At 37.5% G+C, this 21922-nt stretch overlaps 2 protein-coding genes across 8 annotated transcripts in view; one reads left to right on the top strand and one right to left on the bottom strand.

The window, feature by feature from the left end:
* LARS1 (leucyl-tRNA synthetase 1) overlaps positions 1–21922 on the bottom strand; it is a 67146-nt gene that overhangs the window by 18735 nt on the left and 26489 nt on the right. For 6 of the 7 annotated variants that reach the window (XR_004349086.1, XR_004349087.1, XR_004349088.1 and 3 more), the window contains 11 exons: positions 18564–18617; positions 17657–17797; positions 15882–15959; positions 11780–11865; positions 11626–11691; positions 11453–11535; positions 10694–10832; positions 9771–9983; positions 8087–8144; positions 5731–5794; positions 2229–2412 (listed from right to left, as the gene is read on the bottom strand). Coding sequence is in view for 4 of the 7 variants with exons in the window: in XM_032625835.1 (XP_032481726.1) it covers positions 2229–2412; positions 5731–5794; positions 8087–8144; positions 9771–9983; positions 10694–10832; positions 11453–11535; positions 11626–11691; positions 11780–11865; positions 15882–15959; positions 17657–17797; positions 18564–18617 (1166 nt within the window). In the remaining 3 variants the exon portion in view is untranslated. Of the gene's footprint in view, positions 1–2228; positions 2413–5730; positions 5795–8086; positions 8145–9547; positions 9629–9770; positions 9984–10693; positions 10833–11452; positions 11536–11625; positions 11692–11779; positions 11866–15881; positions 15960–17656; positions 17798–18563; positions 18618–21922 lie in introns of all 7 variants that reach the window. The other variant, XM_032625832.1, reaches the window with a different exon arrangement.
* LOC116750761 (translation machinery-associated protein 7-like) lies at positions 21310–21684 on the top strand. The gene has a single exon (XM_032625837.1). The coding sequence runs from the start codon at positions 21344–21346 to the stop codon at positions 21536–21538; it is 195 nt and encodes a 64-aa protein (XP_032481728.1). The 5' UTR covers positions 21310–21343; the 3' UTR covers positions 21539–21684.

Here is a 21922-nt window from a genome sequence, read left to right as displayed (position 1 = left end):
ACAGAAAGCCCAGAGATAAACCCACGCACCTATGGTCAACTAATCTATGACAAAGGAGGCAAGGATATACAATGGAGAAAAGACAGTCTCTTCAATAAGTGGTGTTGGGAAAACTGGACAGCTGCATGTAAAAGAATGAAATTAGAACAATCCCTAACAACACACACAAAAATAAACTCAAAATGCATTAGAGACCTAAATGTAAGACTGGACACTACAAAACTCTTAGAGGAAAACATAGGCAGAACACTCTTTGACATAAATCACAGCAAGATCTTTTCTGATCCACCTCCTAGAGTAATGGAAATAAAAAAAAATAAACAAATGGGACCTAATGAAACTTCAAAACTTTTGCACAGCAAAGCAAACCATAAAGACAAAAAGACAACCCTCAGAATGGGAGAAAATATTTGCAAACGAATCAATAGACAAAGGATTAATTTCCAAAATATACAAACAGCTCATACAGCTCAATATTAAAAAAACAAACAACCCAATCCAAAAATGGGCAGAAGACCTAAATAGACATTTCTCCAAAGAAGACATACAGATGGCCAAGAAGCACATGAAAAGCTGCTCAACATCACTAATGATTAGAGAAAAGCAAATCAAAAGTACAATGAGGTATCACCTCACACCAGTTAGAATGGGCATCATCAGAAAATCTACAAACAACAAATGCTGGAGAGGGTGTGGAGAAAAGGGAACCCTCTTGCACTGTTGGTGGGAATGTAAATTGATACAGCCACTATGGAGAACAGTATGGAGGTTCCTTAAAAAACTAAAAATAGAATTAGCATATGATCCAGCAATCCCACTACTGGGCATATACCCAAAGAAAACCATAATTCAAAAACACACATGCACCCCGATATGTATTGCAGCACTATTTACAATAGCCAGGTCATGGAAGCCACCTAAATGCCCATCGACAGACGAATGGATAAAGAAGTTGTGGTACATATATACAATGGAATATTACTCAGCCATAAAAAGGAACGAAATTGGGTCATTTGTTGAGACGTGAATGGATCTAGAGACTGTCATACAGAGTGAAGTTAAGTCAGAAAGAGAAAAATAAATATCGTATATTAACACATATATGTGGAGCCTAGAAAAATGGTACAGATGAACCAGTTTGCAGGGCAGAAGTTGAGACACAGATGTAGAGAACAAATGTATGGACACCAAGGAGGAAAGTGGCGGGGATGGGGTGGTGGTGTGCTGACCTGGGAGATTGGGATTGACATGTATACACTGATGTGTATAAAATTGATGACTATTAAGAACCTGCTATATAAAAAAATAAATAAAATAAAATTTAAAAAACAAACAAAAAAATTCCTTCATGGAAACTTTATTAAGAAGCCCAAAATGCAACATGAAAATAGCTTTACTAAGGCTGTAGTCAGGTTTAATTGTTGCATTTTAAACAACTGACATTGGATTAAATATATATTCCTTACACTACCTCAGGCCCTTCATAATTTGGCCTAATATGGCCCCAACTTGTTTGATCTCCTACTTCTGCCCTCCACATACTGTACACTTCAAATAAATACCATACTCTTTCCATGGCTTTCTCCTCTCCTTCAAAAATTAGGTTTACTTTTCAAGAAACCCAGAACTCACATGCCATCTCCTCTAATTTCCCTCTATCCCTACTATTGCACTTATAATTGGTTGGGTAAGTGTTTTTCTCTCCTGCTGGACTACAATGAAGGATCAAGTCTTATTCATCTTTGTAATACCAGTGCTTCGGATGTTTCTGATACAAAAAGACTGATAAATGTTTTTTGAAGGAAAAAAGAAAAGACAATTCTTTTCCTTTAACCTGTTTTTCCTTTAACCATTCCACCCTCCTCTAATGCAAGACAGCATGGTAAAATGGTCATGAGAATGGGCTTTGGAGACAGAAACAAATTCATATCCCAAGTCTGAAATTACCAGCTTTGAGACATTTAATGAAATACTTAATTTTTCTAAGCTTCAATTTCTTTAACTATAAAATAGAGCTAATAATATCTTTATCATATAAAATTGCTAGAAGGCTAAAATCAGATAATGGATGCAAAGTAATTAGCATAGTACCTGGCACAAGTAAGCTTTCAGTGAATAGTAGTTATTATTAACATCTAATTTATTTAATGAGGAAGAAAAAGAAAACTTAAAAATACAGCAGGACTAAGCTACTCTAAAGCACAAAGTGGTTGAGGTCCATAGATTACCTGGCGAAAACTCTATCATTGAAGGTGTTGGCAGGACCACTTCTTAGGCTATCCCAGTTGGCAACCATTTCTTTCACCCATTCCACCCAGGTGTACAGACGGAGAATACCTGCATCTGCCATGGTTTCCACAAAGTTAGCATCTTCAACAGTGTCACCAGCATCAGCTAGAGCCAAGCGCATTCCTGGAAGAAGAAAAAAAAAAATCAATCGATGATTTAAAAATGAGGTTACTGCATATCAACTACATATCCAGTTGAGTACACTGCCAAGCCTACATATAAATTAAGAAATAACAAATGCTTTAAAGGACTGCATATATCAACAGCAAAAATAAAGATCACCAAAAGTAGAATCCATAATGATGTTGCTAAAATATTTGAATTTTCTCTATTGATTTGCATACATTTAGCATCAATATGTGTTTCTTCTCAGGCATGTTGAGTTAATGAGATAAAGTGATCTTTAATGAGGCAGAGGGAAAAAATGCTAAACTGGGGAAAGATATCCCTATCAACATCTCAGCCTCATTTATAGGTAGCAAAATATTATTGTATTTTAATGCATTAAGAACACACAGAAGTGGGCTCCCCTGGTGGCGCAGTGGTTGAGAGTCCACCTGCCGATGCAGGAGACACGGGTTCGTGCCCCAGACCAGGAAGATCCCACATGCCGCAGAGCGGCTGGGCCTGTCAGCCATGGCTGCTGAGCCTGCGTGTCCGGAGCCTGTGCTCCGCAACAGGAGAGGCCACAACAGTGGGAGGCCTGCGTACCACAAAAAAAAAGAACACACAGAAGTGCCTTATGTGCACAAATACAGATTTTCTTAGTCCTAAAAGCAGATTCTTCCAACTTTCCTACAAACGAAATATGACTTTTCAACCAAAATCTTCCATTCTAAAATATTGAAAAAAATCATCAATAAGAGTCTAAGTAAATTACAGGATATCCTTACAATGGAAGACTATATTGCTGTAAAAGAGTGAGGTAACTCTTGTGTATCAACATGAAGTGATCTCAAATATGAACTAAGTGAAGAAGGCAAATTTCAAAACAGTATGTAGGGTATATGCTACCATCTGCGCCTTAAAGGAGGAGATGAGAATATGTAACATCAAGTTATGTATGCATTAAACATCTTTTACAATACACAAGAAGCTGAACACATTTTTTTAACTTTTTATATTGAAATAATTTTACAGTTACAAGAAAGATGCCAAAGATGAGAATAAACATATACCATTTACCAGACTCTCTTAATGTTAACAGCTTACATAACCAGTTTCAAAAGCAGGAAGTTAACATTAGTATGATACTATTAACTGAACTACAGACTTTATTCAAATTTCACCAGTGCTTCCTCTAATATCCTTCTCTGTTCTAGGATCCAATCCAGAATCCCACCTTGCATTTGACTGTCGTATCTCCTTGGTCTCTTCAAATCTGTGACAGTTTCTCAGTCTGTCCTGGACCTTGACTTCTGATGAACAGTAGTCAGGTATTTAATAGAATTTCTCCCAACTTGGGTTTGTCTGATGTTTTCTCATGATTAAACTGATGTTATGAACCTCTGGCAAGAATATCACAAAAGTGATGCTGTGTGCCTTTCTCAGTGCATCATTATCAGGGAGGTAGGTAATGAGGAAAAAAACTTAAAAATACACCAGGACTAAGCAACTCTAAAGTACAAACCTAAGCAACTCTAAAGTGCAAACCTTCCTCACTTGGTCAGGTAGACTGCCTGCCAAGTTCCTCCACTGTAAAGTTATTGTTTTTCCCTTTGTGATTAAGAAATATCTTAGGAGAGATACTCTGAGAATATGCAAATAATCTTCTTTTTTTTTTTAACTTTCACCCATTCATTTTGGCAACCACTGATGGATCCTGTCTGTGACAATATTACTATGATGTTTGTCTAATGGTGATTTTATATTTCACTCAGTCCTTCTACTTTATTACTTGAAATTCTTCTGAAAGGAAGAACAGTCTCTACTCCACTTATTTATTTATTCAATTATTACTATACATTCATATGGATTCATAAATATTTAATTTATTCACTGGGTTATAATTCAATACTATCATTATTTACTTTGTTTCCTAAACTGCTCTAGCGTGGACAATTGGGAGCCCCATCAGGTTGGCTCCTGTGCCCTTTCAAACTGTCCCCATTCTTTTTTAAACATTTCCTTACTTTCTGGCATCATAAAATGTTCCATGCTCATCTTGTATGTTCCCTACTCCAGCCCTCAAATCAACCCTTCTCCTAGGAACCCTAGCTCCTTTTATTGGAGAATGGTGTTTGGAAACCAAGATCTGAATGCCAGGTGTTTCATTACCCATGGGCTCTCTCAGCAGAAAGAACTAGAAAAATAAATGCATGTATACTAACCCACACATAAATCTATGTTTATTTTTATATCTGTCTGTATGTAAAATAAAACCTGTGAGTTCATACTGATGTTGCCAATTTCAATCCAACACCACAAGGTTCATTCTAGCATTTCCTCTTGACCTATTTATAGCTTCTGACAATGAGCTCTCATCTATAATATATTTATTTGTTAAATCCCAGTAAACCCATAAAAGTTTCAGAATTGTTAATCTACACCTCTTTAAAAGAAAATAACTACAGTATTTGTGCACAGTTCTTTTTGCCTTACTGTGTTCAGTCAAAATACTGTTTTTCTAAGTAACTTAGGTTAGTTCTTCCCCATCCCCTTCAGTGCACTCTCAAACTATAGTAGCCATGATCAGCAAATGATCAGCCATGATGACCAAAGACTGGATTACATAAGAAATAACTGGTTCTTTCAGGTTAGACAGTGCATTTCTTCTCTTGACAAAGTAACAGTTAAATGGAAGAGTAATGAGGCCAGAGAAAACATATTTTTTGAAGAAATGAATGCTCCTAGGTTCAAGTCACTTACATGTATACCAAATATGGAGGAAATACTTTGAAAAAGGTTCTTACATACTTAAGATCTCTACAAACCAACTATTTTTTTTTAAGATTTTTTTTTTTTGATGTGGACCATTTTTAAAGTCTTTATTGAATTTTTACAACGTTGCTTCTCTTCTATGTTTTGGTTTTTTGGCCGCAAGGCATGTGGGATCTTAGCTCCCCAACCAGGGATCGAACCCACACCCCCTGCATTGGAAGGCGAAGTCCTAACCACTGGACCTCCAGGGAAGTCCCCCTACAAACCAACTCTTTAATCTTAGAAGTAGCATGAAATTAGGAACAAACCAGGTAGCACTTACAGTGAGTTTCCTTTGAAAGAAGACTAATAATCTTAGCTTAAATCTGTTCCTAAAAAGATCAGATCAGCAATTCTTATGTTTTAAAAATTACGTTCCTGTACACAGAAAACATGAATATTTTAAAGTATTGGTAAAAGCGAAAGAGAAAAGCAATGAAACTGAAACAATGCTAACTTGCCTTCTGTAAACTGAGGAGAACTGGACACTATGCAACTGCAATAACAAAAAAACATACTCACCATCGGCTGAATATTTGTCAAGAGCTTGGGTCAAAGTGAGGAAGTTGCCTGTGGATTTTGACATCTGAAAGAGAAAGTCAATGATCAGGCATTAGTAAGAGTATATATAAATAAAATAAACCAAATCAGCCACATCAAATTAAATGGGTTGGCCACAATCAGATAAAAACCAAAAGGATCAGAAGCATGGAAAGGAAAAGATACCTTATATTAACTTTACAGAGGAGAAAACTGAAGTGACTTGTCTGAGTCACTAATCTAGTCAGTGACAAAGCTAGGACAGCATCTCCAGTCTGATACTCAGTCCACGGCTCTTTCCATTAACCAATACTGTCCCTTAGGAATTGGTTTACACACATGGATGATTCTACTATAACTCTGGAATATTCAGCTGGTCATAAAGAAGAGCTTTAGGGCTTCCCTGGTGGTGCAGTGGTTAAGAATCCACCTGCCAATGCAGGGGACATAGGTTCGAGCCCTGGTCCAGGAAGATTCCCACATGCCGCAGAGCAACTAAGCCCATGCGCCACAACTACGGAGCCCGCGCGCCTAGAGCCCGTACTCTGCAACAAGAGAAGCCACCGCAATGAAAAGCTTGCGCCTCAACCAAGAGTTGCTGCAACTAGAGAAAGCCCCACTTGCTATAACTAGAGAAAGTCCGCGCACAGCAACGAAGACCAAACGCAGCCAAAATAAATAAATGAAAGAAAAATTAAAAAAAAAAAAAAAAAACACAGAAGAGCTTTATAGCAATTAGAGTCATTCAGTAATGAATGGACAAGCTCATGAGGTCAAAATTAGGGTTTTAGGGAACCTCCTGTCATTAGGGTCACAACTGGCTACTCAAGCTGTGCTCTGCCTGAAGGCAGCACAACTAAGGAGGAACTGTGCCCAGCCTAGCAATCTTTACTATTTAAAAAATGTTTATGTTTTTGTAACTTTGCTGATACCAAAGAGAGGTGGTCATTCTATCAATTTTCTACTATATGGCAGTAAAATACTTTGTTCTAATAAAATGAGTATAATGTACATATAGCACAACAATGTGGAGGCCAAAGGAAATGTCATGTTATAACAGGATTCCTATTTATATACTCACATATACATACACCCATATACACACATACATATAAATACATATATGGTTCACTTTGACCTACAAAGAACAAATGAGTTTGATAATCAAAAGTCCTTGTTGGGGCTCCCCTGGTGGTGCAGTGGTTGGGAGTCTGCCTGCTGATGCAGGGGACATGGATTCGTGCCCCGGTCCGGGAAGATCCCACATGCCGTGGAGCAGCTGGGTGTGTGAGCCATGGCCGCTGAGCCTGCGCGTCCGGAGCCTGTGCTCCGCAATGGGAGAGGCCACAACAGTGAGAGGCCCGAAGTCCTTGTTGATTTAACAAAATCTATAAAATAGCTATTTTTCAGCCTAATGTACAGATTACCTTACATGAACTTTTTTATTCCCTTTCAATATTAGGACACTGGTAAAAAATAACATCTCATTTTGCAATTCATATCATCTGCTATGTTTAAATCTATAACTATTTTCATTATGACATACCTATAGCAATGAATATTCTTTTACCATTAATATTCCATCAGATGTAGCAAGATTCACTGGTTGGAACAAATCCAACTTGTTGAAATTGTTATTAATGAGAAATAAATAATATTGTAACTTAATTTTTTTTGTTTAGTTGAGGAAGGGTGCCCCTTTCTAATGTACACAAAAGCATCATGGGGGAAACAAGGGCTTGTCAAGAGGTTGGCATAACTCCTGGTGAGGATATTGAATAATTAGGTGAAGTCCTATGTAGCATAAAAAAAATCATATATTGAATATATTAGTAGTGGTAATGAAAAAGGGAAGTTGCAGTAGTATGGGGAGAGAGATACCATCTGGAAAGAAGCATTAAATGACATTTTAAAATCCTATAAACTCCAAAATTCTATTATTCTAATTTAGTGGCCAGTCACAGTATAAAGCAAAAACCACCAAATTATTTTCTCAACTTAATGAGAAAGATATTGTTGGGTCACAATGCTAGGATCTTTACATTTCCTGTCCCTTTCTCTCTCTCCTCCCGTAAAAATTTGTGTCACCCTTTGCCACTCTAATACAAATGTTATAATAGGAAGTTTTCCCCATCCCGCCTCTCAATTAATACTATCTACTCCACTCACTCAATTTTAAAATAAACTTCTCATTTACGCTGGTAGTCCTAAACATTTTAAATGGAAGATATTTAACTCTCTGATTTTCACATTCTTTATTTCTTTAAAAAGTACAACATCCTAAATCTGAAAAACTTTTCTGTAGCATTTTAACCTTTCAAGAGGCAATGAGCCTTACCTTCTCAGAGTTGAGGAGGAGATGTCCGTTTGCTCTCACAGCTACAGGCCATTTATCACTTGACAGGAAAATGTTTAAAGATAGAAAATAAAACTTAATGATTATGGTTTAGGCTTAAAAATTTGAGGTAAATGCTAAAAGATTCATAAAAGATTGCTAAGGCAAATGTGCAAGGATATTAATTGAGTCCTGTTCATAACAGGAAACCAATGAAAGCAAGGAAAGTATCCATTAGTAAAGGACTGGTTATATTGATATAAACTATGGTACAGGAATACAATGAAATACTACATAACTATTTTTAAAATACAGGCACAGCTATATATATAAAAAGATCTTAGAAATATACTATTACAAGGAAAAAAACAGACAGAATACTGTCTATAATGTGGCATCTTTGTATAAATTAAAAAATAAACAAGTATAGATATCTGCTGCTGGTATATGCATACATACATTTTCCAGAATAAATCACAAGAAAGCAGTAGCAGTGATGAGCTTTGGGAAATAGACTAGTATAGGGAAAAGGGTGAAAGTTCACTTTTAACTTTGTACCTTTATGAGCTGTTTGAATTTTCAAAATATGTACATATCATTCATTCATTCTAACAATGAGATCAAGTAGAAGGTAATGTTAAGAGCAAGAGTTCTGGAGCCAGACTGCTGGGTTCTGCATCCCGGTTCTGCCATTGCTGGGTAACTCTGGGTGAGTCATTTTGAGCTCTCTATGCCTCACGAAGGTTCCTTGTCCGTAAAAACGAGGATATTACAGACCTTCCCCGAAAAGTTGTAGTGAAAATTACACGAGTTACTAAAAGTGATTAGAAGAGTGTCTGACAAAAGCACTTGAAGCTACTACTTATCTTTAATTTTTAAAACGCTAATACATGTCCAAAACTTGATGCAAGGGGATAAATATTCAACTATATTACTAACAAGTACTTCTGAGACACCTGATATCTCCAAAAACACATTTTAACCAATAGAGAAAAATAACTGGATGACAAGAACCACATCGTATTTATTTTATTCCTCTCCTTCAAAATCTCCCTTTTATTCTTGAGAAAGAAAATGTAATCTCATTCTAAATGCAATCTCATCCTAAATACAGAAAGTCCCATGAGATCGCTTTGGTTTTACAAAATAAAATTTGAACAGTGGAAGGGGTTTGTTTCTTCAGCTACTTGAGGACAGGAGGAAAAGGCACAGAGACATGTCTAGATCAAGAGGGAAGATGATAGAACGATTACTCTTGAGCACATGGTATTAAAAAACGCATCTTTGACCCAGATTCTAGTCAGAACATCACTACTTAATGCTGGAACCTTGGGGCTGTCAGCTCTAAAGGGATGTTTCCTTCCCATTCTAATGTCCTAGGCTCTGTCTGAAATCGCCTTTATTCCAGCATCTAACAGGTCAAATGAGTCATGTAACAGGTCAAGGGAATTACTGACAGAGTACCTGAAATGTGACATGCTTTGGTGGCCCAAGGTAGGTATGAAGATTTCTGGATATAACAGATAGGAGGAGGTGTGCTTTCTCCTTCAGTACATTTAAGATAAGAAAAAGAATGTAACTGTTAAATCTAACTATACCCCCCCACAATAACATCTATATATTTGAAGCCACAAGGCACCCTTGTCAATAACCAATAAATTTAGTCTGCATCTTTTTCAGCACTCACCTTTCTTCTGGCCACATAGCCACATGATTATAAAGGAAATATGAAAGATGATTTGGAATAAGATCCTTGCCAGAGGCTCGAAGATCCACAGGATACCAGAACTCAAATTCCTGCTTTAACTGATCTAATTTTTCCTTTGGGATCTGAGTTTTAGGAAATGGAGCCTCCTTGAAGAAAACATAATCCCAAACTTCCTTGGTCATCTGCTGTGGTCTGTATTAAAATAAAAGAAACAAACAAACAACAACAACAACATATATATATATATATATATATAATTTCTTTGAAAGAATCAGCATTCTAATCCAACCATGAAGTAGAAAATACTTTCTTAATGTTTTACAGTAACAAATGAGGACAACAGACTCCCATAAGAATGAAGAATGGATAAAAGAGAAGGGGCTATTTATTACTTTCTTTCTCAGTTCAATGCAAAAAAAGCAAAAACATCATGACAAAATTCCACTAAATGAATTCTTATAAAAACTAATTATTAGAAAGAATTTTCTGGCTTCCCTGGTGGCGCAGTGGTTAAGAGTCCGCCTGCCAAAGCAGGGGACACAGTTTTGAGCCCTGGTCCAGGAAGATCCCACGTGCCACAGAACAACTAAGCCCGGGAGCCACAACTACTGAACCTGTGCTCTAGAGCCCGGGAGCCACAACTACTGAAGCCCGTGCGCCTAGAGCCCATGCTCCGCAACAAGAGAAGCCACCGCAATGAGAAGCCTGCGCAATGCAATGAAGAGCAGCTCCCGCTCACCACAACTAGAGAAAGCCCAAGTGCAGCAACAAAGACCCAACACAGCCAAAAATAAATAAAAATAAAACAAATTTTTTTAAAAAAAAGAGAATTTTCAATACATAAATCAAAAGATCACCTCATGCTAACAAATTACATTCCTTCCCCTTATCCATTTACCAACCTGATGCCCAGTGGAGACTCTGTCTGTCCACGCAAGTTACCTCCCTGCAACAGATGTGCAACTGTGTAAAATGCCATGTAAATAGTGGAGTCAGAGAGTGATTCAATCAGCCACTGCTCATCCCACGGCAGACGAGTACCTGTGAGATAAAAAGAAGATAATTAATGCATGAGGAACCTAAGAGACACTTCATCTACAAAATTCACATTTTTAAGAGCAGGTCTATAGCACTGACAAAGCTACTTATTTAGGTTCTTAAATTTACTTGAATAATTAATATAAATAAACCAGTAAATTAAAAAAACAAAATGGTTGAAGCACTAGAAACTTTCTATTAAAAAAACTGCATCATAAAACCTATATGGGGGATTCCCTGGTGGCGCAGTGGTTGAGAGTCCGCCTGCCGATGCAGGGGACACGGGTTCGTGCCCTGGTCTGGGAAGATCCCACATGCCGCAGAGCGGCTGGGCCCGTGAGCCATGGCCGCTGAGCCTGCGCGTCTGGAGCCTGTGCTCCACAACGGGAGAGGCCACAATAGTGAAAGGCCCGCGTACCGCAAAAAAAAAGCTACATGGGCATTAGATGCTTCTACCACCAGGTAGATGGTAAGGGACCACATCCTAGTTTCCTTCACCCTCTAACCAAAACCTCTCACTTCCAATTCAGAAACACACTGGAAGAGAAGAAAAAAAGGTGAAGTTTTAATTTGCTGTGTAACTGGCAAAGTCATTCAAACAGAAAATTTTGAAGTTTGCTTACCTAAGCCGTAAGTTCTTGAGCAAGCATGCTCTTGCAGCCAATCTAAGGTAGCTTCAAAATTCCTCCTGGTCTCCTCACAGAACCTGGAGAGAGTAGAAGATAAAGTATCTCTCTTCACCTTCATTGTCTTCCATGTTTCTCATCTCCTTCCCTATCACTTTCTCCCATCTTACGTTTCCAGGTTCTTCAAGCACTGGGATGTCTGTTTTTTCCAGTTCTCTTCTCCATAATCCAAGTACCTGGGGGTGGACGAATTGATTAAAAAAAGAAATCAAGGATAAGCAAAGTGACAGGAGGAAATTTCTTCTTGCTATAAGAAAAACTAACCACTGGTCACACAGGGCCACGACGCATTCATCTGAAGACCTGGACATAACTTGTTTCTCTGGTTCCATGTAAATATATGCATCTCCCTAAACGAAAGTAAATAAAAATATATCAGATATTATGTCAAGGCAATCTCTACTCCTCAAGGAAAAGAAAAGTAACATTTTAGAAAAAAAAAATGCTCTACCACCCATAACCAAAACCCCAGGTTTTCATTATATCTTCCCTCTTCCCAGGGTAGAAGTTATCTGCTTTTCTTTCTGTATAACACTTGCTTCTGAAAAGGCATGCACCTTCATCAAATGGATCACCTTCTCTAGGTACAGCTTAATCCTTTTCAGAGTGAAAGATGTTTAACAGTTTCTAATGCTATGGTTTGAAGGTTAGGCTGCCTATGGCAGCCTTTTATTCTTGTTAAAATAAAAATATAAAGAGGAGGATATGGGGAGGGGAAAGGGTGAGCTGTGACAAAGCAAGAGAGAGGCATGGACATATATACACTACCAAACGTAAGGTAGATAGCTAGTGGGAAGCAGCCACATAGCACAGGGAGGTCAGCTCGGTACTTTGTGACCGCCTGGAGGGGTGGGATAGGGAGGGTGGGAGGGATGGAGATGCAAGAGATATGGGAACATATGTATATGTATAACTGATTCACTTTGTTATAAAGCAGAAACTAACACACCATTGTAAAGCAATTATACCCCAATAAAGATGTTAAAAATATATATATATAAAGAAAATAGATGCACAGAACCACTGCCTTTAAAAAAAAAGAGATGCACAAAAATTAAACACAGAAAATACTTTTACTAAAGATTTATAGCATCATGAAAAATTCCCACTAGAAAACTGACCGTAAATTTTACTTTTAGAAAAAAATGCAAATATCTTTTAATGTATTATAATCCCAAACTTATTAAGCTAGGATAATTTTTTAAAATAAAATTCAGCATTATTATTCAAAAAATGATTCATTGCTCTGTGTTCTTAATGCAAGTTCTTCACACTGAACTTAAATAGGTAGGACTTTGGTTTAAAGATGGTAAATTAAAAACAGACAATTAACTCTGCTCCCTCTCAAAATTCTAACAAAATAACAACAAAGAGGCTTTTTTTGTCTTAATGGTATGAAGCTACAAAGACAACAAGAATGGGAGAAGAAATAATATCAACCAAATTTTGGAAACTAAAAAGCAGAATGAGTGACAATTGTATTAGCAGATCAAAGGAAGCTAGCTGAATCCTAAGCCGACAGAAGAGAAGGCTGAAAAGCAATTCAGTCTGCATTACAGAACCTCCAAAAAGACTCAGGATTTGTGGCACAAGATAGTTCTGGAAGAGGAGGTAACATGAGACTGGAAACAGGGGGACTAACTGAAGTCTTTTCAAGAAATTAGAACCCCAGACACCCTAATCCCACACCATGCAGACAGGCAACTGCCCCTTCCTATGCCAGCAGAACAGTGAAGGTTTACTCTCTGGAGAGGACAAAAGAGAGTCAACCAGAGGACGAAGTTGAGGGTATGGGTATCATAGTGAAAAAGAGGGATTAAGTGAAAGTCAGCACACTGGGTGTTGGAACCCAACCTAGTAATCTTCCACCATTTAGCTCCCAGAATGTTCAGTTAGTTTAGACCCTTTAAACCAGAAACTGAAGAATCTTCTGAGGGGAATCTAACAAACCAAGAAGTCCTAATTAACATCAAGGCTAACATCAGGGTCTCCCTAAGGTCCAAATGGACCTTCCAGATCTCTCCCAGTGAAGCCCAGAGACAAGCCCTACCCATATCCAAAAAGGTTCCAATCATCTTTTTGTACCCACTCTTAAATATCAATAGTCTTCCTCAGATTAATAAGAGATTAAAGTTTCATACCCCTGAAACAAGAATAGCGGCATCCTATAAAAAAAGGATCAGATAACAAGAATAAGCTCTTAAACTGGCTCTGAGTTGGTAAATGCTGAAGCTGGGTAAAAGGTACACAAGAATTCATTATACTACTCCATTTTTTCATAAATTTGAAATTTTCCACACAAAGAAAAAAATTTTAATGAATTCTTAGAAACATTTATTTATACACACACACACAAGCACACAAGTAGCAGACATAAAAAACACAGAAGGGCTTCCCTGGTGGCACAGTGGCTGAGAGTCCGCCTGTCAATGCAGGGGACACGGGTTTGTGCCCCGGTCCAGGAAGATCCCACATGCCGCGGAGTGGCTGGGCCCGTGAGCCATGGCCCCTGAGCCTGCGCGTCCAGAGCCTGTGCTCCGCAATGGGAGAGGCCACAACAGTGAGAGGCCCGCGTACCGCAAAAAAAAAAAAAAAACAGTAAACGAACGAACAAAAACTCATAGGAAGAAAAAGGTGAGGGACTCACCCAGATAGAAGAGCAAAAGAACTTTCAGAGTCTAAGAGATCCAATATCTGAATAATAAGAATTCAGAGAGCAAAAATAAAGAATGGAAAGGGATAAAATAATTAAACAAAAAAGTCAAGAAATTTTCCCAAAATTGGAGAACATAAGTTTCCAGATGGAAGGAGCCCAGCATACAGCCAGAAGAATGAATGAAAACTGACCTACACCAAAATAAATCTTCATGAAATTTCAAAATACTGGAAGAAAAGAGAAGATTCTATAAGCTTTGGCATGGTGGGGGGCAGTGCAGGGAACAGTGGAGACACAGGTCACTTATAAAAGATCCATTATTACCAGAATGGTTTTGGACTTCTCAACAGCATCACTGAACCAGAACACCATGGGTAATGGCCTTCAAATTTTTAAGGGAAAATTATTTCCAACCCAGAATCCTACACCCAGGCATTCAAGTATGAGGACAGAATAAAGATACTTCAGACATGGAAGGTCACAAAAATTTACCTTCCAGGCACTGTTTTTCAGGAACACTACTAGAGGCAGAGCATCACCAAAACAAGAAAGTAAATAAGAAAGAAGAAGCCATGGGAGCAAGGAAACAACAGATCCAACGCAAAAGAAGCAAAGGAAATCCTAAGTAATGGTGGAGGAACATCCCAGATGACATCTGTGCACACCTACAGTAAGCAAACGGTGTGGATAATTACAACACGCCAGAAGGCTCTAGGAGAACTTTCTCTAAGATGTAAACAACAGCATACTCATGTGTTTGAAGGTACTGAGAGGAGAAATAAACAGTTGGGACAGAGTTTGGGGATGAAGTATTGATAACTGTATTTAAAAGTAAGAAAAGTGGGGGGGGAAAAGGGCAGTTATTAACTCTAGGGAAAACCAAAAGCTAGGGAAGAGAAGTTCTCATTGTATACTACATTATGGATCAGCCATGTCTCAAAAATGTACACACTGACTACTGCTCTAACATAAATTATAACATACCTATACTAGGAAGATGGGGGGTGGAGAAGTGTATACAAATGCGAGGTTAGAGAGGAAGCCACAGGTTAGAGAAGAGTTAAATCTTGATCTTCCACAGTAGGAAGTCTATGGCTGATGGCTAAAATTGAAAAATTTTTAAATTACACTACAAGTATTTAGATTAGAGATCTATAAGAGAGGCAGAGGTCAATACTAAAAGAAATAACTAAAAGAGATGCAAGTAAGCCTGTCCAAGGAAGAGAAATTTAAGAGAATGTGGAAGGATGGAGAGGAAATTGCTGCTTTTTTTATTTTAATAAGACTTACAGATCATTGTCTCTCTGTATTATGGGTATACACAACTGTCAAAGATAAAAATTCAATTTCAAAAGTTAAGTAACTCAACAGAAAAAAGTTACAACAAAAATGAAGAGGGGAAAAAGGATTAAAGTATAAAGTACTACATAAAGAACTATCAACTACCAGTACCTCGAATAGTTACTGCCAGGAAGCATCACTAAAATTCTCTGTGCGTGATTTGTACATGCCAACTTTAGAACGTTACAGGTGGGATGTTCAAGTTAAATGAATTGCTAAATAGGTCTCCAGTTTTATATATAAATAAAATTATATCTTTAATATAGCTCCAGGTTCTACTACAGAACTCACTGCTAAGTAACACTGTAAAGTCTATTAACTGAAAGCTCTTCTCCTAACACAGCCTTCAGAGGATAGCCTATTACATACAGTGTCAATCATCTTGTTTTTAATAGTCTTCTTTACATCTTGGACCTTCTGTCCCTTAAATCCATCCACCAACATTACCTAAAAGGATGAGAAGTAGGGAAAAAGCACATACAATTAAAATTTGCTTTGGGTGGCCCCCCTAGAACTTTCCCTAACTAAATTTACTTGCACACACAACCAAAATATTTTTAGTGTGAAATTTATCACATTTAGAACCATAAATTTTTATTTTGGCACAGCTTGGACAGCTAATATTTACAACACACTTGTTTTTCTTTCAGTATAACTAGGATAAGTACTATGAACACGATTAGAAAGAAATGCTCACTTCCTTCCCACTTCTCAGGTTTCCATGTGAAGAGAATTCCTCTACCCTAACTCACATCATTCCTGAAGGCTTTAGGAGAAGGAACTGAGCAAATGCAGCTCAGCCCCACTTAGGCTTCTCTTTACAACTCCGCCTGTTGCCAGCAAGCATTCTCCTTTGCTTGCCCATGTGATAAACTTGGCTCTTAGAGGAAGGCCTACTGTTTTTCAACTCTGCCTTTTATGTAGCGGGGAGACTTAATTCTAGGGCAAAGTAATGACTTGCCCATTGCTGTCACAGAGCAAAGCCACAATCCCCTTCCAGCTATTACTCTGACCTCCATCTATCTGACTCCTGTTGACTCTCTCAAATACTTTTTTTTTTTTTTTTTTTTGCCATTGGGCCCTCAGCAATGAGAGTGCAGAGTCCTAACCACTGGACCACCAGGGCATTCTTAATAGTTTCTATCTTAAGTGGAAAAGACACATGTTCTTTTTTCTGCCCCAGTTCTCTAACGTACCAAGATGCTTCATATCTACTTAATTCATCATTATGAAATTATAGTTATAGATCATTATGGCACAGGGGTTAAAAGCACAAATCTTAGAGCCAAGATGCCTAGTTTGAGTCCCAGTTCTGCCTCTGCCTGACTATCTGGCTGATCTTAGGTAAATTACTTAATCTCTTAGTGCCTCAATTTCCTCACCTATAAATTGGGAATAAGTGCCACTTCACAAGGTTATTTTGAGATATAAGTAAGTTAATATATAAATGCTCTACAAGTGTTGGCTTTTACTGTCATCCAAAACGTGTACGTTACTTTTAAAAAGGACATATAACCAATTCTTGGTTATCCAGAGAAATGAAAGTAAAGGTAAAAATAAAGAACATTCTCACTTACAGCCTTAAAAATCTTCATTTCAACCTCAAGTCACTAGCAACTTGACTGAGTTTTTACTTTCTCTAGCCTCATCTTCTTTCCATGGAAATGTAAGCCATGTTAACATGCACAATTGAGGAGAAAAGAGAGGTTCACAACTTGTCTGTTGTGCTAACATGGCATGGAATAGGCATTAACAAGTAAATTAATGAACTGAATGAAACTGCTTATTTAAAATATGAACTCCACAATTAAGAGAGCAAAAGAAGGGACCAGGTATGGTCCATCCAATAAACTTTTGGAATTTATTGTAAAATAATATGAACTAACTTTATCTTCTCAAGAAATTCACTCAGAGATTAGAGGGCACAAAAATGGAATTTCCGTAAATACTATTGGACCAAAATAGATTAAAAAAATAAATTTGGAAATAGAAGAATACAATCTTATAGTAATCCCTTCTCAAAACAGGATAGAGCTGAAACAATATTGAATTTTTCTATAGTTTTTTTCTAAACCACTAACAAGAAAATCACAGAGCATGGAGTAAGTAAATCAAATAAAAATGATAACAAAATTATTACTTACACCATCATAAAAGCCTCTTAGGTATAATTTCTCCTTTGCTTCTGCAAGTTTTTCTCGGTCATTCTGGCTCTGAACTTTCAACTCATCACACATGGTTACAGCAGAAAGCTGTCCAAAACCTGGAATTTCAATGACTGGCACCTGCAAAAAAGAGCAATGTCAGAACTTATTCACATTGAATAAACACAAAAACAGCCCTAAAGGCATAGTCCTTTTGCCTCTACCGTCCAATGAAGTAACTTCAGATCTTATATATCACTAGGGCAGTGTCACACATTAGGGACTAACATCCAGATGTGAATGTGTCTTCCTACTCTCCATAGGAACCCCCCGAATTCTCTGCACCAACCCCCGCACTGTCCCTCCCTCACTACACACACAACTTCCCCAGCTCTCAACCCCACACTGGCACATAATTAACTAAATAATGCTGAAACTAGCAAAACGCTGTAAACAACTAAATTTATGGATGGTCTTATTTCTGGTTTATATTAAGTCTTCTGGATTCTTCATGAAAATTATTCACCAGTAATTTAATTTTTTTTTTCTTCTGCAGATACTAATATGAAAACATAAAGATTCATGAGTAATATGGCAAAATTTTGTCTTTAGAAGCCTGGAAATTGGCTACACTAGAAAATAAGCTACTATAAAATTGGTAATGCTAAAAGGCTATTTGTTTGTTTCAGAATTACAGGTGCCAGGTGCTAAGAAAATGCCTATTGCTGGTTTTTCTTTTGCTCTTATCCACCACAGCAGGTATCATGTTAAAGCAAACCAACTCTTAAACTCCCTCTTATTTCATACTCTACCAATTATGTAATTCTGTGACAAGTAAAGTGCTAGCTGCTCTTTGTTCTCTAATAAAGAAATGGATATTAATATTCTGAATCATCTATGTACTCACAGGCTCAAATGGCAAGACCATGTCATCTCTAATTCCATATTTTGCTCGTAAAGCCTACAAAAAAATTGGAAGTTAATATTAATGATCAATAGTTCACTGGTGCAATAAGTCCCCTACATACGAACGAGTTCCGTTCCCAGAGCACATTCATAAGTCCAATTTGTTCATAAGTCCAATTTGCTCGTAAGTCCAACAAAGTTACCCTAGGTACCCAACTAACACAATCAGCTATATAGTACTGTACTGTAACAGGTTTATAATACTTTTCACACAAATACATACAAGACGAACAAACACAAAAAATAAAGAAAATATTTTTAATCTTACAGTACAGTACCTTGAAAAGTATATTACAATAGTACTGTACAACAGCTGGCATACAGGGGCTGGCATCAAGTGAACAGGCAAGAAGAGTTACTGACTGGAGGAGGGACAGGAGGTGGGAGATGGTAGAGCTGAAGGATCATCAGCAACAGGACACGGAAGGCAAGCTGCAAGTTCACTCATGCCTAACATGGATGGCACAGGTTCTGGTTCCTTGCTGGAACCAGATGCACATTCGCAGCTTTCAAAGTTCACAACCTGAAGGTTCATATGTAGGGGACTTACTGTATAATCATTAAGAGAAGCACCCTCCAAACATTTTAAAACTATTTTTGTTCTTCCCTCCACAGAGAACAATTTTTTAATTTTACAAAATATCTCAAGAAAGGACATATGATTTTAAAAAACTAAACAGTTTAAGTTAGAGTGAATGACTTAAATGATGAAACTGTACAGCCAAAAGCAAAAATGCACACACACACACACACACACACACACACACACACACACCACTTAAAATGAGGTTCATATTCCAGGTTGCAATGAAAATGTGAATATCAGAAAATTTTTCTCAAACCTTTTTTCTAAGTTTTACGAAATCCATCACATCAGCAGGTTAAAAAAGAATAATCACACAATCGTATCAACAGATGAAAAAAAGTATTTGGCCAAATCCAATACCTATTCAAGATAAAAACTCTCAGTAAACTAGAATAGAAGCAGATTTTCTCAACTTGGTAAAGACTATGTATAAAAAACCTACAGCTAGGGAATTCCCTGGCAGTCCAATGGTTAGGACTCCGCGCTTTCAATGCCAGGGGGCAGGGTTCAATCCCTGGTCGGGGAACTAAGATCCCACAAGCCACGCAGCGTGGCCAAAGAAAAAAACAAACAAACAAAAAATAAATCAACCTACAGCTAAAAACATACTTGATGATTTTCAAAAAATTCAAAGCTTTCCCACTAAGATCAGACACAATACATATCCCCTCTCACTACTCCTTTTCAACATCATACTGAATGCTCTTGGTAATTAAGTAAGGCAAGAAAAGAAAAGGTATACAGACTGCGAAGGAAGACAAAACTGTCACTGTTTGCAGATAGCATGATCATCTATGTAGAAAATCCAAAAGAATCAACAAAAAAAAGTCCTAGAACTAACAGGCAATTATAGAAAGGTTGCAGGATACACGGCTAAAACACAAAATTCAATGGTGTTCCTATATACCAACAATTAACAAGTGGAACTTGAAATTAAAAACACAATACCATTTACATTAGTAACCCCCAAAATTAAATACAGTTGCCCCTTCAACAACATGGGGGTTAGTGGTGCCAGCTACCCCAAGCAGTCAAAAATCTGCATATATCTTTACAGTCAGACCACTGTATCCGTGGTTCCACATCTGCAAATTCAATCAACAACAGATCACCTGGTACTGTAGTACATATTTATTGAAAAAAGACTTATAAATGGACCTGCACAGTTCAAACCTGTGTTGTTCAACTGCACTTAGGTACAAAACTAACAATGTAAATGTAAGATATGAGGAAAACTACAAAACTCTGATGAACAGCATCAAAGAAGAACTGAATAAATGGAGAGATATTCCATGTTCAAGGATTAGAAGACATAATGTTGTCAAGATGTCAGTTCTTTTCAACTTAACCAACAGATTCAGTACACTCTCAATCAAAATTCTAGCCAGTTACTTTATGGATATCAACAAACTGATTCCAAAGTTTACGTGGAGAGGAATAAGCCCCAGGATAGCCAACTCAATATAAAAGACGAATAAAGTTAGAAGACTGACACTGTGTGACTTCAAGACTTACTTATAGTAAAGTTATAATAACCAAGATAGTGTGGTGCTGGCAAAAGAACAGACAGATAGATCAATGGACCATAACAGAGAGCCCAGAAAGAGACCCTCATAAATAAAGTCAACTGATCTTTGACAAAGGAGCAAAGGCAATACAATGGAGCAAAGACAGTCTCTTCAAAAAATGTTACTGGAACTAGACATCCACAAGCAAAAAAATGAATTTAGACAAAGACCTGACACTCAACACAAAAATTAACTCAAAACAGATCATGGACCTAGATGTAAAACACAAAACTATAAAACTCCTAGAAGATAACAAAGGAAAAAACCTAAATGTCCACACATATGATGATGCCTTTTTAGATACAACACCAAAGACATAATCTATGAAAGAAATCATTGATAAGGTGGACTTCATTACAATTAAAAAGTTCTTCTCTGCAAAAGACAACATCAAGAAAATTGAAAGACAAACCACACACTGAGGAAAAATATTTTCAAAAAACACATCTGATAAAGGACTCTTAAATATACAAAGAACTCTTAAAACTCAACAATAAGAAAACAAACAACCTGATTTAAAAAATAAGGCTTCCGGGAGCAGGCTCTGGGGAAGGGGTGGCAGGCACCATGTTGGGCCCTGAAGGTGGTGAGGAGAAGCCCCTGAAGCACGCCAAGAAGCAAGCCAAGGAGATAGACAAGGAGGATAAGGCATTCAAGCAGAAACAGAAGGAGGAGCAGAAGAAACTCAAGGAGCTAAAAGCGAAGGCCACAGGGAAAGGCCCCCTGGCCACAGGTGTTATTAAAAAATCTGGCAAAAAGTAAGCTGTTCCTTGTGTTTGAGGCAATGATGATCCTAATTCCATTCCTGTTTAAACATATGGACTCCCTGCCATAGTATCTGTTGCCACTTATAGCTAGAATGAAGTGTTGTCTTGGAACCTATTGTACATTTAAGAATAAACTTTTGTTAAAAAAAAAATCATACAGTGGCTCATCTTGTCTTTAGTTCTTCTCAGCCATTTCTACCTTAGCTATGAGACCTGCATAAACCCAGCCCAGAAGCCTGTCAAAATGTGTTAAGTCTTGGTTCTATCCTGAATTCTGTACCACCTGTAATTAAAACAACTCATTTGAAATAAATAAGCCAAAGACCTTAACAGACAAATCTCACCAAAGATACACAGATGGCAAACAAGCATATGAAAA

Source organism: Phocoena sinus, chromosome 3 (genome assembly GCF_008692025.1).
Source record: "Phocoena sinus isolate mPhoSin1 chromosome 3, mPhoSin1.pri, whole genome shotgun sequence".
Lineage (NCBI taxonomy): Eukaryota > Metazoa > Chordata > Mammalia > Artiodactyla > Phocoenidae > Phocoena > Phocoena sinus.
The sequence above is the reverse complement of the archived record's forward strand: the minus strand, read 5'-3'. Positions and strand labels throughout refer to the sequence as shown.